The sequence below is a fragment of the Scatophagus argus genome, chromosome 9 (assembly GCF_020382885.2).
Source record: "Scatophagus argus isolate fScaArg1 chromosome 9, fScaArg1.pri, whole genome shotgun sequence".
Classification (NCBI taxonomy): domain Eukaryota; kingdom Metazoa; phylum Chordata; class Actinopteri; family Scatophagidae; genus Scatophagus; species Scatophagus argus.
In genome coordinates, this window is record NC_058501.1 from 8058845 (window position 1) to 8075458 (window position 16614).

General features: G+C 40.5%; 1 protein-coding gene and 1 non-coding gene across 3 annotated transcripts; both read right to left on the minus strand.

Annotated features, from left to right (window-relative positions):
• Position 1: 1 nt before the first annotated feature.
• LOC124065079 (ATPase family AAA domain-containing protein 2-like) lies at positions 2–16508 on the minus strand. 2 transcript variants are annotated; one of them, XM_046400145.1, is made up of 30 exons: positions 16030–16508; positions 14353–14507; positions 14085–14140; positions 13774–13957; positions 13577–13658; positions 13333–13414; positions 12876–13055; positions 12326–12443; positions 12114–12128; positions 11412–11513; positions 10799–10907; positions 10580–10695; positions 10227–10401; positions 9967–10055; positions 9438–9597; positions 9201–9291; positions 8730–8907; positions 8458–8594; positions 8051–8183; positions 7525–7711; positions 6636–6821; positions 6313–6448; positions 4871–5067; positions 4564–4723; positions 4014–4136; positions 3037–3210; positions 2249–2953; positions 1819–1952; positions 608–736; positions 2–209 (listed from the first exon to the last, which is right to left on the minus strand). In XM_046400145.1, the coding sequence occupies exons 1-30, from the start codon at positions 16225–16227 to the stop codon at positions 177–179; spliced, it is 4524 nt and encodes a 1507-aa protein (XP_046256101.1). In that variant the 5' UTR covers positions 16228–16508; the 3' UTR covers positions 2–176. The 2 variants fall into 2 exon arrangements, with proteins under 2 accessions (XP_046256101.1, XP_046256103.1); XM_046400147.1 differs by lacking the exon at positions 12114–12128.
• On the minus strand, positions 7220–7354 carry LOC124065497. The gene has a single exon (XR_006844429.1). It is a non-coding gene; the product is annotated as a small nucleolar RNA SNORA5 (small nucleolar RNA).
• Positions 16509–16614: the final 106 nt, after the last annotated feature.

Below are 16614 nucleotides of genomic sequence, written 5' to 3' on the forward strand. Positions count from 1 at the left end.
TTTAGTGGAAAATCATTTAATTAAATATAACAAGGTAATACAAAGAATCAGCTAATGCACAAAGAGGTCCTTGGAGGTTTCTATTAAAATAGAATCAGTGTTTGTATATTTACACAACTAAAATAATGAGAGTAATTAATCATTTAGAAATGGTCATACTTTTTTCTGTAGAAATGTCAACAGAAGTCTTCAATCTCTTGTTCCAACTCCTAACCAGGAAAGGACAATAGATTAGTACAATGAAAGTACTTAGTATTAAAAATAAATTTAGTTAATACTGATTAACGCTAGCAACATTCTATGTTAAGGCAACAAGTAATCATTACCTTTCACTCACTGGACATCATTTCAATATTAAAATAAGAGAAGACTGGAATATCATTAGTCTCCTTTAGTGCAGGTGTTTTCACACATCACAGCAGGAAGAGCACAAGTGTAGCTGATAATGTCAATGATGAGGTGTGTCAGAGCCCTGCTGCTGGGCTCACAGACAAGGCTAACTGACGGCCATCATTTAGGTTATGAGTTACGCCTTGCCTTGATGCATCAGAATATCAGCAGTAAAACAAAAGGCTACATCTGCTTTTAAGTATAGCCCAGTACTAACCTGTATTAGTGCGGTTTTGTTGTAGTCTCGCCTGTGTCTATAGATGCTCTGGCAGAGCAGAGCATAGAGTTTCTCTAGCTTGTAGACCTCATAGCCTTCAGTCTTGGTCACTACTCTCTCCAACAGGTCCTGAAGAAGTGAGGAAGAAAGGGTAATATACCAAGATAGAATCTTAGTTGTCAAACTGCACATGCTCCAGTGGAGACAATGCCCAAGAGTATAAGATGGAAGAGTTTTTAGGGCTTCTATAAGCAGTGGTGAATAGAGTAGCCAAAAACTGTGTATTGTCACTGGAAAAAAACAGATGTTTGACTAGCAAGTAACATAAGAAATTAAACAAAAGAAAAAGAAGGAAAAACCCCTGCCAAACCACTGTGTGTTCCTCCTCCCTTGGATCACACTAGGAGTTGTTTTAAAGCATGGTGTACTTTGAGTAGCTGTTATGTATTAATTATTAGCATTAACACAACAGACACACTTACTGCTCTCTGTCAGCATGGTTTTCTCAAGTCCTACTGACCTCACAATCTGAGCCCATTCCAATGTGTGCTGTTGGTTCATCAGTAAAGTACGGTGGCCGACAAGTACAAACGCACTGCATATACAGGCGCTGCGAATACAGAAATGTGCTGCACATAAGAAAACAAATGCCAAAAAAAACAAAAAACAACCCACATTTCTTATATGAGCGCGTTTCTGTATTTGCAGTGTTTTCCTTTTGCAATCTGTTTTGCTATATGCAGCATGTTTCTGTATTTGCAGTGCATTTGTACTTGTCAGTCACCGTGGTAAATATTAGCTGCTAGTGCTATCTGAAAGTCATACTTCTGTTAATTCAGCCATTATGCTGCTTTTAACAGTCATGTGGAGGTGCTTGAAAGTGCAACAAATCCCCAGTAGACCTGGGACCAGCTGAGCTGACTACCCATGTCTTCCCAGAATGTGTATGAGTGCATGAAAAGCTAAATAAAAGTACCACAATCAATGTATCCAAAGATAATGGAATAAAACTCTAAAAATGTACTCACATAAAATATGCTGCATTAAAACTACACAGAAAAGTATAATTTACTCAAAAAGTTCCTCAAGTAAATGTCATGGAGTAAATGAAACTCATTGATACCATTCCACTGTCTGTGAGTAAAGTCATGATGCAGAAAACATATCTGACCAGTAACTATGAGAAACTAAACTCCTATTTTGCCACACACCTTTAATTTATCTCTGTCCACCACCAGAGGAGGGATTTCTTGGTTCAGGATCTGTAGAGCCTGGTCATTGTTGATCATCTGCTGTTGCATCACAGCATTCTTTAGACCCCGAGTTATGCACCTCGCGCTCCGCTCTAAGACACAACACATGCACAAAGCACTTAGATCATTATAATAAATGACAGCCCGCTGACACATTCACTCACTATGCCATCTCTAGAAACACCACACCGGTTTTCTTGCCCTGGGGATTCATCTGAATTCCTACCGATTTTTTTTCTCCACACTGCAAGTTAGGGTTTGAAATTAACTTTTTAAAATGTCAGCAGCTACCAGCCACTCAGTAGTACATAGTAACTGATACTAATTTCCCACCCTGTTGTAAGTTAAAGAGGCAAACTTGAAGTGTACGACAGTGTTAATATCAAACCTGTGGCCACGTCTCTCTCTCCTCTGATAGCTTCAGAGACATCTTGGGTTGTTGATTCCAGTTCTTCCACCTCCATTGGTTCAACAGGGCTGTTTTGCTTTGCCTCTTCTACAGTAACTACCTTGTTGTTGGTCTCAGTTTCTGTCAGCTGGTTTTCAGTTTTAGCACCCTCCTCTATGCTGGATTGTCCCTGGGTATCCCCCTCCGTCTCAGTGTGGTTGTCCTGATTAGTGTTCACTGAAATGTTTTCACTTCCTACTTTTGTTAACACTTTGTTGTTTTCCTCCGACTGTCCTTGTTGTTCTGGGATAGCTTCATCCACCGATTCTTTGTCGTTCTGTGTCTGGTCGCCACTTTCTGTTTCCGCTGTTTGACACATGATAAGCTGGTCTTTAACAGCTGGATTCATCTCCTGTTTTCCCTCCAGACTGTCCTGCTTCTTCTCAGTGAGCCCAAAACTACCTTCCTGAACTGGTGCAGGCTCTGACTCTACGTCAACCACCATCTGCTCCTCCTTTCCTCCAGCACCCTCATCACACTCTGTTACTCCTCCCTTCTCAACCTCCTCCTCATCATCCCCATCTTCCTCTTCCTCATCGGACCCCATGTGTGCATCATCTCTAGATGTGTGAGGAGAGGAGGAAGACTTCTTCTTTGAATAAAAGCCAGCAGACCAGCGACTCTTTCGCCTTTTCTTCTTTTGGGCTGGAGGAACAAAAAGGGGGTGAGGATTTTCTTTTTGTAATAATTCTTTTAAATACATGTTTGTCATCTACAGTAGTCCTTACCTGTGCTTCTGAGCACCATAACAGCAGGAGCACTTGCATTCAGAGTAGCTGCAGCTGTGGGTCCAGTTGGCTCTCTTTGTGGGGTCATGTCAGCAATCTTGGCCTCAGCAGGAGGTTTGGACTGTTTGGGAAGGACGTGGTAGAAGGAGGGAGCATGCCGGACAGTGGAGCAACCTGAGGTAAAGAAACCATATACTTTTTGTCACTTTACACCATTGTGAAACTGGTTTTGTCCAACTACACATCTCTATGCATTCTGATACCAAGAGCCTGACGCAATTAAGCAATCTCGATTTAAGGCTAGAGAGAAATATGTGGGGATGCATAAATGACAAAATAGGTGAATAGTATTAAATTAAAAGCATAAACTAGAAGTACTGGCTCAGCACCCCAGTTAAGGTGCAGTATCTGCAGTATCTGACTCAACTCATAGGTAGTGAAGACTATATTCAGTTTCCACTGAATAATTTCCAGGGAGAAACATGCCATCTTCACTTAAGAGACTTGCTGCAAATATGGATGCTGCTGCAAAAAAGCTACAGATTCTAAAATGTGTAGGCTTCACACACATCTTCAAGCCAGCAGCACAGAAGATCGATACAATCAGCACAGTTTCAAGGTGGACAGCTAAGATTAGTGTCACCAATTTAGTATCTGACCGAATGTGAAATATGGTCACAATCTGCTCTTCAGTTCCCAAGTTAGACAGAAAACATTAAGATGTCACAGTGAAGTTGACCTTTTGGGTCTAAAATGTCAACATTTTTTCTATTAGACATTTGTGTGAAATTTTGTCCTAATTGGTGAAAAATTCTTGAGAAAAATAAATAAATAAATAAAACAAAATAAAAATTCTGTGAGGTCAAAGTGACCTTTGGCCACCAAACTGTGATCAGTTCAGCATCAAGTCCTAGAGGATGTTTGTGCCAAGTTTAAAGACATGCCATAAACTCTGTATGTATGAACACAGCATTCACCTCTTCTGCTACGTGATGCTTTTATTTCCTCACAGATCTTCTCAAAATCTTCATCCAGTTCATCTCTGATGATAGCATGGACAGTGTCTTTCAATGCACATGCTCTGTGGCGGATCTGACGGTCTGGAGGAAATACACAGTTGAATGAGTAAGAATACAAATTTTATGTGCAAGCTGTTGCATTATTACTGCAAGTGTTAAGGGGACAGTTTATTGCAAATCAAAAACACATTCACCTCCAGGTATGAAGTGCTGTTTATCCATCTAGACTGTTTTGAAGTGAGTTACTGAGTTTTGAGATAGCTGTAGATAAGTTTGCTTTCTCCCTAATATAATGGAACAAGATGGCACTTCAAGGGCCACAAAATACACTGGACAAATTCAACAACGTCTCTTTCCAGAAATCATCCAGCTGATTTCTCCATAACTCGGCAACTCACACCAAAACAATGTAGATGGATAAATAGGACTAGAGGTAAGAAGATTTTTGGGTGAACTGTCCTTTTATGCTATATATGTTCTCCGTTTTTTTCCTGTTCACAAGGTATACCTGAGGGGTCCTTGTCTGGATTGTATTCCAGGGCGTTCTGCCAGATGAGATCTACATCTTGGAGGAACTCTTTTACTGTCCCATACTGATGGAGGTCAACCTTAGAGAGAACTGTTGACAGGTCCATAGGCTTCTTGATCACCTCAGCATAATCTGGTACCTAAAGCACATGGCACAGAGCTGTGAGTGGGGATCAGTGGGAAAAATGAATAAGGTACCATCAAAAAATCTTTTGGAGACAGTTTCAGGTAAGGCATTATTAGGGGATAACAGGAAATGAAACAATAGTATATCATGGAAAAGCTACCTCTTCTAAATCCACAGGCTTTGTAAAAGCTTTGAAGCGTTTATCTTGGGACAGGCGGTTGGTGACATCACGCAGGAAGAGACGGAGCTCTCTGAGTGTATCTTCCTCCTGTTCCTCCAATCGCTGGGTCTCCTCTTCTGTCAGCTGACGTGAGGGAGGGGGAGGGGCAACAGGAAGCACCTCTAAAGCATTGAGCACTGAAGAACATGGAAGGTTGATAGACAAGCTGAGAAGTGAATTTAATTAACTTGGCCCCAATAACAGTGTCCAATGCCCACACTTAGAGTCATTGTCCCACTGTCAAATAAACAAGGTCATGTCCACTTTTTGCAAGTCTGCATTTCTGCAGACTTTGCCAGAGGGAATTACCCAAAGTTCACATAGCATTGTCACACTAAATAAAGGGTTACCAGGGGAGGCTTACAAGTGTTTAAAACAACAATGATAATCCAAATGATGGTGCCTGAATATTCAATTAATTTTCTTATTCTACAAGCAAAGCATTATATTCCAAAAATGTTCTAAATCAATACTCAAGATCTCCCATTTTCTCCTAGAAAAGAATTCTCTATTTAAATCACTAATTTATTAAACAACTAAACATGAAATAAGGTTTTTAAGCATTATGAAACTTTTTTCTCCTTGAAACCAGACTGAATATGTTCATATTTTGTGTGTATGCAGACTCGTGTTTTATTTTTATGTAATTGTCGACATATTTCCATTTTCATATTCTGAATGTACCTGAATGTTTGTATATCATCCTTTTGCTAATAAAAAGATGTTCAAATAAGGCAGTTGGTGTCTTTGCCGTGAAAACCAAACAAACCCACAAGATAATGTGATATGTTGCAAAATGCCATCTCATTCCTGTTTGTACCACTTCAGGCACTGACACTGCAAAATCTCACACTGAGGAACTCAACAGGTAATCAACTGTGTGTGTGAGGGTTCAGGGCTTGAGGTCTTACAGGGGGGACACTGGGACTGTTTTATTATTCGACACCCTAAAATACTGTGATGCATATAAACACCATCTTACTCCAGAGAAAGGGTTAATACAAATCTTGGTAACATCCAGTTTTAGCCTGCAGATGTCAAATCAGACAAGATGGCAAATACCTCACTGCCACCTACTGAACCACAGTTCAACTACAGGATTTCCACTGCCAAACTGTCCAATTTCTACACAAATTAAGACATTCTTGTGTGTGTCATACTACTACGCTGATGTTACCCAAACCACGCATTTAAATTAAATAAAAATGTATATAATTTTGCAGATAAATAAACAGAAATCACAGTATACTTTTCCACCATCTTTACATAAAAAAGTCAACCATTAAACTAGTGGTTTCTTTACTCAAATTTTTAATTTTTATTCCAGCGCTGAAGCAAGCAAGCAAGCTTATATTTTATTACCACACTCCCATATTTCTCACCAGCTTTCTTTTTTGAGGCAGGGGCCTTAGCAGCCTGATTGAGGATCAGATCCTCAAAGAAGTTTCTTCTTTCTCTGCTGGTGGGAACCTGGACATGGAAAACCTCTCCATACTCCACCCGAAACAACTCCTGCACCTGAGAAAAGAAAGGTGAGAGAGGACTTACAGATGGGTATTTTGTCCATATCTCATAGAGATTCCATTTATATTCAAGAAATTTAGAAGCACTGAGATCTCATTTTCACTCCACAACTATTTTGTTAACGCTGCACCCTAACCGATCACCACTCTGAATCTACAGTGCATTGCTCTTCTTTCCAGACCTCCATGCTGAGTTGGTCATATCGCAGGCTACACGTAGCCAGAAGCAATATAGGGGCAAAGGCAGGGATGGAGTTGAGCAGGCTGAGGAAGGTGGCTCTTAGGGCTGGACCCACAGTTTCCCACCACTGTCCAATGTGAGGGATGTACAGGATACTGGGAGAGGTCCGCTTTGCTTCAACAAAGATCTGCAGAACATGAAAACATTCATACACCATCTGGGTATTTGCAAAAACTTGATGAAATCTACAAATGTGTATATAGAACAGTGGCGTTTTCACAGATCATAAGATGGGGATCAATATGACCATGGATGATAGGGGTGCATAACAAATGCATAACTCAAAGCCATGATGAGGACATTAAGCTAATGCTGAAATAATCGGGAAATAAATGCTAATGGTTTGTGTCATTTTAAGTAAAGATACCTAAAACACACCCTACATTTTCTCAAAAGTGAAGATTTGTTTGTTTTTCTCCATTTCATGTCACCATTAATTGAATATTTGGGGGTCACTGCTGGTCTTAATAAATAAGCTTCCAGACATCACTTTGAGTGGGTGAAGGCTGATTTACCCTTTCATACGAGTGTATGTAGTACATATTTATCCCCACTTCCTACAGTGTAAAAAGGTGGGGCCCATGGACTACAGTCTCTGTAGCAGCTATTTTGGCCAGTGAAGTCCACTGAAAAGAACTCACTGAATTTGACAAAGCCGCAAGAGTAGAGAATACCCCATTTCTGTGTGAGACTTGATTTAACAGGTCTTGGGCCTGTTTAAATGTAAATGACCCGAACTGAAGACATCTCATGAAGTGTTATTGTCTCTAAATATGTAAATACATAACAATTTATAGGTGTTTTATTGTGCATAGTGGGGTTTCACTTACCTGAGCACAAGTCTCTTCCGCAGTCGTTGCGCTGGCTCCAAACAGCACAGCCATGTCCAGTGTGTACACAGTGAATTTCTCCAGCGCGTGGAGGACAGCTGGAGCCAGGTGGGAGCTCTGACCCGAGCCTGGCCTGCCCTCCAACAGCAGCCGGGGACGATAGGAGGTCGGGTGGCTCAGCACACTCCTACAAAAGGAGATATGACAGAGACAAGATTTCATTCCACTGACTGAAGTGGGTTCACTCATTTGCCTGAATGAGATCTTGAAAAAAACTTGGGTCACTGGGACACAATTCACAGCACTTTTAAAGCAAAGATAAAAGGAATAGAAGCACAATAACTACTAGACCTAAGACAACATAGTGTAAACTTCATAAATAAGTAAATCACTCCTGCTTTCCCATCTACACAACTACGATTTTGATTTTGAGAAATAATATTTATTAAAAATGTCATTATCTGAAAGAATGAGGAGACAGTGAATCTCTTGCATAACATTCCTTCCAGAATTATGGCTAATCAACCTGTTGAGATTCAGGAGTTCCTTGGCAGCAGGTGTTTTGAGTTGGGAGTGAGAGTTCTGTCCAGTGGAGGGGACTTCTGAGTCATCATCTTCACTGAACATCAGATCATCCTCAGACAGACCACAGGCCACATCTACAAGTAAACAAACATGCACAAGCACACATGACAGCAGCTAATCAGGATGCCTCAAAAAAAAGGTTGACAAATGAGCACTTGATCTAGAAGTGTTCTCTTTTTTCACTGCTTAGGAACAAAGTGGAAATTAATTTGTTAAATTAAATGATGGAATACATGACTATGAACAGAATAGAAGGAGGCCAGAATAAATTACTACAAAACAGAACAAGAAAAAATATTATTATTATTAAAAATGTATTATTATTAAAAAGACTAAACAAGACTGGACCTTGTTCTCTCTTCCTTTTTAAGAATTGTTCAGCATGTGGAAACACTCTGGTAACCGTGTGGAGGATGTCCCGCAGGGCAGCGCTCAGCAGAGGACGAATGGCAGGTATCAGGGCCTTGGCTGGTGACACTACCGCCCTAAGAATGACAATTGGCATCATATTTACTTATATGCAAGAACCAGTCACCGGAAATATAAAAATAATGCTTATAATAAATAAGAGACAGCACTATGTAAACAATGTATGTAATGTAAAGCTGTTTTGGCTATACCTCTGGGAAGCAGGCACCATCTTGGACATGGCAGACATAAAGTCTTTGTTTGTGATAGCTATGGAGCTGACATCAAGCACAAGTTTCTGTGATGAGGAGTAGATTTGTGGGTAGCGGCGGCGCAGTGCACACAGCGCAGCCTCTGAACACACTGCCTTGATGTCCGCTCCGCAATAACCTACCAAGCAAATGGAGACAGACTGTTAAAACACTAAAACAGTCTGTGTACAATCTGTCGTTGTTTGTGCCAGTGTTTCATGTGTAAATCTCTGGATGGAGTTAAAGGTTCATTTTGGTTCTGATGGACAGTATAATGTCCACTAAATGTTGTACTTAATGAATAAAAATGACTTTACTCTTTGATGTTTAAAACAAGTTACATAGTACTGAAAGATTAAAAAGATTTTTAAATATGTGTATTTTTCAAGTTGTAGGGGACCACAGTTTTTGCACTACTGTGCATGAACATACCAACACATTTATCTGCCAATTCTTCCAGAAAAATGTCAGAAGGTGGTGGAGTCCACTGTCTGGTGTGGATCTTCAGGATATCCTTTCTCGCCTGTCATACAAAATTAGACCACAGCATTTTAAAATGCAGATCCGGTATTCTACCATTTCAGCATAATTTGAAAGAGCTCAGATTTTACTTTAATCCACGCGTCAATTTTCACTTTTATTATCAAAGAAGTGCATCCAGTGTCCCACCTCTCTATCTGGCAGACCAAAGAGGAACTCTCGGTCAAAGCGTCCTGGTCTTCTCAGAGCTGGGTCGATTGAGTCCAGTCTGTTTGTAGCTCCTATAACAACAACTTCCCCTCTAGCATCTAATCCATCCATAAGAGCCAACAGGGTTGATACAATGGAACTACAGAGACAGAGAAAGACTTACTGTATGTCAGGTTTCCAAACTGATTAACTGGTTAACAAGATAATGAATAATGAGATGTGTTTGTATAGCTGCAGTTATATCAGAGATGTTTTAAATTCTTTTGTGCACAACATTAAAGTTTACTTGTGATAACAGCATCCCAGCACTCTGGGATTTTAAATTTTAATGTATGCTCTCATCTGTTCTCACATGAAGCATGAGCTAGAATTATGACAGTCAATGCTAAGATTTCATTTTGTGCCCCTTTTTATTTATTTGTAAGAAACCTGTAACATCTGGCAACCTACCACAAAACCAGACAGTAATCTTCACTGTTCCACTCTGTACATGTTATCCTCTGCTCACCTGTGGATCTGGTCCTGGCGGCTGGACCTGACTGGAGCCAAACCATCAATTTCATCGAAGAAGACGATGGACGGACGCATCTGGTATGCCTAGAATCAATTCAATAAGAATTCACATTGCATCACCTTTAGACCTCATGCTTACTAATGAATAGGTTTAATCTGTTTTAACTACATGAACCAATCACACTTGCAACAGGAAAGGGAAAAAAAACTGACCAATCTCCCACAAACTATGTTGTAAGTTGACGAGGAGTTTACCTGATCAAAGAGCAGTCGTAGCTGTCTCTCAGATTCTCCTACCCACTTACTGAGGCAGTCAGCTCCTTTCCTCATGAAGAAAGACACCTTTCTCTCCCCCTGACTGCACTCATTGGCCAACGCTCTGGCTACGAGGGTTTTCCCCGTGCCTGGAGGGCCATAAAATAGACATCCCCTAAAGACAAGAGAACAAGACACCTGGATTTTATTAAGGTTTGACTGATGTTACAATACAAACTAATCCCAAGACAGTGGACTGGACAAAAAGAAAGTTGACAGATTATGAGCCACAGAACAGAAAATGGATGCTAAACTATATAATCTTATTTTGTCTTCTCATTCCATATTTTTACCTGGGAGGCTGTATCTTGAACCTCTCAAACACTTCTGGGTAGAGAAGAGGGAAGACCACCATCTCCTTCAGCGCTGAGATGTGTTTACTCAAACCTCCAATGCTTTCAAAGCGCACCTGGATGACAAATAGTGTTATTCCCAGAATGTTAGCCCATAACACTACTAAAGCCCTATTAAATATTAGGACTTTAAAAGACTCATCTCTCGATGCAGCTTACCGTCCTATCAATTTGCATGGGGTCCACATCAGCGAGGCTGGCTCCAATCTTCATTCTGTCCTTGTGGATTCCAAGCAGGTCTTCTTTCCTGAAGTTCATAGGCAGACATCTGCAGGGAGAAAAACACTTTTCAGATTGTGAGCATTTGGCAAATGTTTGTGGCAAGAAGGACTTGGCCACATGATGATTTCATCCAGTCCACATGGGATCTCAAGCAGACTTTATTGATACAGTATATCCACCCATAATTCACTGCAATACGAATCTTTGGTTTGGGAAGTAAGATAGACAATGTTGTGCAGACGGTACTAATTACAGTAAGACAATAAGTGTCCCTGCAGACTCATTGTTTGACACACCAGTCAAAACGTGTGATATTTCCAAAGAATGTCTCTGCCTATTCTGGTAGCATGCAGAGACCTGTGGAAATACAGATGTTAAGCAACTATGCATATTTTGAACAACAAACTGACAGCCTTCAGAACTGACTATAGGTGAGTACAATAAGTATGGTATAATAGTTACTGTGTAATCCTGTCACCCACCTCTGTGCTCCAGCCACGTGCTGTGTTGTCTACCTGCACTGTAGGACAGCTGCTGCTGACATTCTCACCTGTTGACTGACCTGCTCCTGTTCTTACTTCTCCGTCTCTGGAATTGCTCATCGTCTGAAGATGAGGAAGTGGAGTCACTACTGTGGATGGCGTGTCTCCTTCTGCAAAAGCAAAAGAGATGCAGCCACATTATCACAAACCCTATCTGTCACTGTGATTATCAGCTTATCTACGACCAGGAATCCCAACCACACTTAAGTTCATTTTCTGTCATGCCGTCACTGACAACAGAACCAGTCCAAGTCCATGTCTTAACACAGCCTTAAACAAATGGAAACAAACATACACACACATGGTGTGTGTATGTTTGTTAACCCTAACCCTAACCCTGGCTCCACAGTAATGATGCAAGAATTTAAAATGACAACTGTATTGGAATTTGCATTATGTGCAAACAACACAGTTGTGACTCATCCAACCACTTTAAATTATACATTCACCATACATGGCACCTGAAAAACACTCCACCTCAACACATAAGACTTGACTTACAGAATTTGCCTTAAACACACAACATAAGTGATCAAGCATACAATATTTTTCTACTTGATACAAATTCAACAATATTGAACCAATTAGACACCCACGTGTGCCTCAATTACCACCAAGCAAAAAAAAAAAAAAACAAAACAGAAGCACCCAAAAAAAAAACCAAAACACACACTAACAATAAATACAAGGACAAGCAGTGAGGGTCTTACCTCTCAGAACTACTCCTGAGGGTGGGATGAAGAGAATCAGAAAGAAAAAGATACGTACAAATGGAACATTAAGGGTGTGATCCTGTTCTGGACACTGCATTAGTCAGGCCACTTTTACTGACTGCTACAGAAAGTTGTGACAATGTTTCATAAAGGTAAAAATCAGTCCAGAAAATGTCAGTGATGGCTGGTGGCTGTGCTGTTGTACTAACCTGCTGGTTCTCCTGTTGTAGGGGCTCCTGGGGGCTGTGGAGCTGAATCTGTACCTGCGTCTGGTAGGAGACGAGTGGTCCTTAAAATACATGCTGCGCTTCCTGGGCTCTCTGGGTTCTAACAAAAACAGTGATAGAAAACAAAAAAAAACTCTCCCAGGTTTAATAAAATACTAAAGAGGGCTTAAGAAGTATAGTATTGAAAAGGAGCTTAGAACAAGAATCCTACAGCTTTCACAAAACATTTAAATCAGAGAAAACAGAGTTTTTAATGTCATCCAATTTTTTTCTCTTATGCCAAAGAATTTTAATAAATCACCCAGTTTCTTCATGAATGTATTTTATATATATATATATATATATATATATATATATATATATGTATAAGTGCTACCTGCCAAATATAGGTACAAAGAAACTGGAAACACAAACCTAAAAAGGCCATGGTGCAAATTTGCATTCAGAACTAATTTTTAAGCATTTCACAGCTTAAACATGCATCAAATATGCTGCCATTTAACAGAATGATCAAGCTGAATAGAAGTAGTACCATCCAGCGGGGCCTGATAGCGAACCACAGTCTTCCGTTGCCTAAAATCATAGCGCCTTTGATTTTCTTCTTCCTCATCCTCGCCATCTTCATCGTCGTCATCATCATCTTCTTCTTCCTCCTCCTCCTCATCTTCTTCTTCTCCATCTCCCTCCTCCTCTTCATCATCCTTATCCCCTCCTGTTAAATTAAGGGAGAAAATACTTTTTTGCAACTGGAAAAAAAGAACTGTGTCGCTCAGGGCAGATCTGTTATTCCTTAAAACAAAATTTGAACAATTTTGCTCTTGATGAAGTTTTACAGAGAGAGCAAGCAGAACTGAAGAAAGAAAAAGATGCACACTTCTGTATGTAGACATCTTTAGGACACCCTGCGGTATGGACCAGTATAACTAAAATGGTATCCTGCATGTATATACTTAAAATGGTTATTAAATCTAAAATCTAATCCATCTCACCTTGGTTCTCCTCCTCTGTGTCTTTACTGTCCACATTCGTCCTCAAAGACCTTCTCATTCTCGCCCTGGTGTACACACCAAGCTGCGCAGAGAAAACATGTCAACTTTTGCTTAGTTCACTATTTTGAAGCTTGTTACACATTATGAAACAGCAAAACTGCCCACTGTCAACACAAGCACCAAGATTACACAACGCAGTTAAGAGCTTGAAATGTAAAATGAAGTTTCCTGTGTGGATCAGTACCTCTTCTTTAGTGTCTCTGTCTCTCAGTCTGCGTCTCATCTTCTGCATGTCATCCATCTTTTGGAGAACAGCTTCGGCAGTGCTGAGGGACAATGAGAGAAAGAACTTATATTTTATTAAAGGTCATCTCTAATCTAAGTCCACTTTGTATGTCAAGTGAGCTAAGAATCAAAAGAAGCGAATCTTGCTGAACTCACTTTGTGATGAGGCGGTCATAGAGCACTGACTGGTTATGAGAATTAAGTCTGTATCTGGTGATTCGAGAACTTCGTCGCACTGAGCGATCCTCCTCTTCCTCCTCTTCTTCATCCACATCTCTGCTCTGTAAATTAAAGCGGCTCCTTTTGGGAGTGGACGACCCCTCCACTTCATCTGGAACATCTGAACAGCCAACAAAAACAGCTTTTGTTACCTTACTAGCAGTAAAACCTCTTCAAAAATCTAAGTGCTTCTGCGCAATATGTTTATAATTGAAGAGCTTCTGAAATGACACTGAAGCAAACTGTACCTGTTTGCTGCTTTCTACTGGAAGCTTTTCCATCTCTCTGCAGCCTGGAAGATTTCCTGAGGAGGTAATGCCCACATAAAATCAAAAATTAGTTCTTTGTCTCATTTTTACCATCACTCTTTGAGTGTTAAAAATGTGCATATTCATGTACACAAATTTCACAGAAATTAAAAAATTAAAAGGAAAGAAACTGTGGTTTCAAGCAACATGTATCCCTCAGAGATAACCTGGTTAACAAAGCATACACAAGTGAGTGGGCCTGAATTACCTGGTGCAGCATCCTCCAGCCTTATCTTCATTCACAGGGGTCATGGAATTTGGTTCGATGTCAGAAAACGAGACCTCTAGTTTAACTCTCTGTCTACGGGTCCTCAGAGAGTGATGGAGAGCACTTCCCTTGTCCTGCTTGATATCCGCGTGTCCCTGATAGAATCACAATTTAAGTTACAGCATCTGTTGAAGGATTAAGTGCCTGCTTGACTGACAAGAAATTCAAATTAATCAAGGTATGGCGTGAAGAATATTTATTGCCTGTAAAATTAAAAATAGAGATTAAAATTCTCCTCCTCACATACAAAGCCCTAAATGGTCAGGCGACAGCTCATAGCTCATAGTTATGGCTGGCCTCTAGCTATGCTGCTATAGGCTTAGACTACTGGGGGATCTCTCACGACACACTGAGCTTCTCTCTCCTCCTCTAACTCTTCTTCCATATATATTCATGTCCCATCAATGCACATCACTGACTTCACTTCTTCCCTGGAGTCTTTGTGCTTTCTTGTCTCGCACACCATGGATCGTGTCTGAACCTCCTGCTGTGGTCCTGCTTGACACCAACTACTGTTATTACCACCAACTCATATTTCTATTTCATTACTACTAATACTACCACCATCATTATTATTATTGTTAATATTGTTTTTTTTTCTTCATCATTCCAATGTTCTGCTATTATTGCTGGCACTATGCATCTGTCTGTGAGCAACCCTCTCACCCTCACAACCCAACCAGTCAATGTAGATGGATTCCCACATCAAGCAAAGGTCTGCTCCGAGGCTACCGATTTCTAAAAGATAGTTTTTCCTCACCACTGTGACCAAGTGCTTGATCATGGGGGCTTTGTTGGGTCTCTCTGTACCAAAAACTAAATTAAAGAGTTTGGTTTAGACCTACTCTAACTGGAAAGTGTCATGGGATAACTTTTGTTGTGATTTGGTGCTATACAAATAAACTGAACTGAATTACTGATTAACCTCTAAGTCTGTGCAAAACTCAAGTGTACAAAATCCACACATAAAAATCAGTAACACTCTGACTGTCTTCCTTGCATTGTTTACTGAATTTAAAGGAGTGGGGTACAAACTATGTAAGCACATCACTCTTCACAGGTGACATTATAAGCACTTATTTCTGTTCATTTACACTGAGTAATTTCTGTTATGAAGTAACAAACAGGTCAGGGATCAAATTTAACGTGTTAATTAAAGAGTGAATTGATGACTGTCAAACTCCCCCTCTCTCTCCTTCTACAATAGCACGTACCAAAACACATCACCTAGGGAGGAAATTATCTTGTGGCGTCTGGGACAATTAACTAACGTATTTCACAACTTGGTATTATATTATTTGCGTTTTATGGCCACGGCACAAACCACTGAATAATACATTAACATAATATGAATTAATAACAAAATGAGAATTTAACGTTACAGATTGTCCTTACTCATGAATCAACTAATGTACAATCGACGTGCGATTTTCTGTAAAACGTTAGGAAGACTACGGGGGCTCATTCAGATAATCTGTCATTACACAGTGTCAAGCTGACAAGGTGGCTAGTTAGCCTAGCATGCTAGCAAAACTAGCAGAGCAAAGTTCCGTTTGTAAATAATGTATGTGCCTAATAAAGGGTGGTCCAGGCTGCTCTCTAGGTGTGCATACTCACATTTGCTGTGCTGTTTTCGGGACTGCTAAAGCTGTCATCCAGGACCCGGGAGGACCGGGTCGACCGGGTGGACTTTCTCTGCGACGCGGGAAGCAGCGACAGAAACTCGGAGCTTGTATCCAACTCCATAGACCTCCTCTTCGGAGTTGTTGCCACCGGCTCAGCTCCGACGCCGCCGCTGCTGCGTAGTATCACCATTTTGACACCAAACTGAACCTAAATGAGCACGACTGACGATATCCAGTCACTATCCTGTCTTAAAATGACCAGCGTCTACGGTACGGCCAGCATAGCACAGATAACAACCAACATCAACCAGCTGACAACACAAGCTCCTCACTAAACCCTTGATTTCTGGCGCCATAAACGTCATCAGATGGTAGTAGCTAATGAGCTACCGCCACGAAAAATAGATCTCTTACGAAAATGATGAGTAATGTCAAACTATAAAAGTAAAATTATTTTCGTCACACTAGCAATGCAGCACATTTTATTAATCGATGGTGCTGTCTTTGCTAAATCAGTCATAGTATGTGTTTACACACAACCCAGGCGGAGGGATATGTATACAATTTGAAAAGGGGT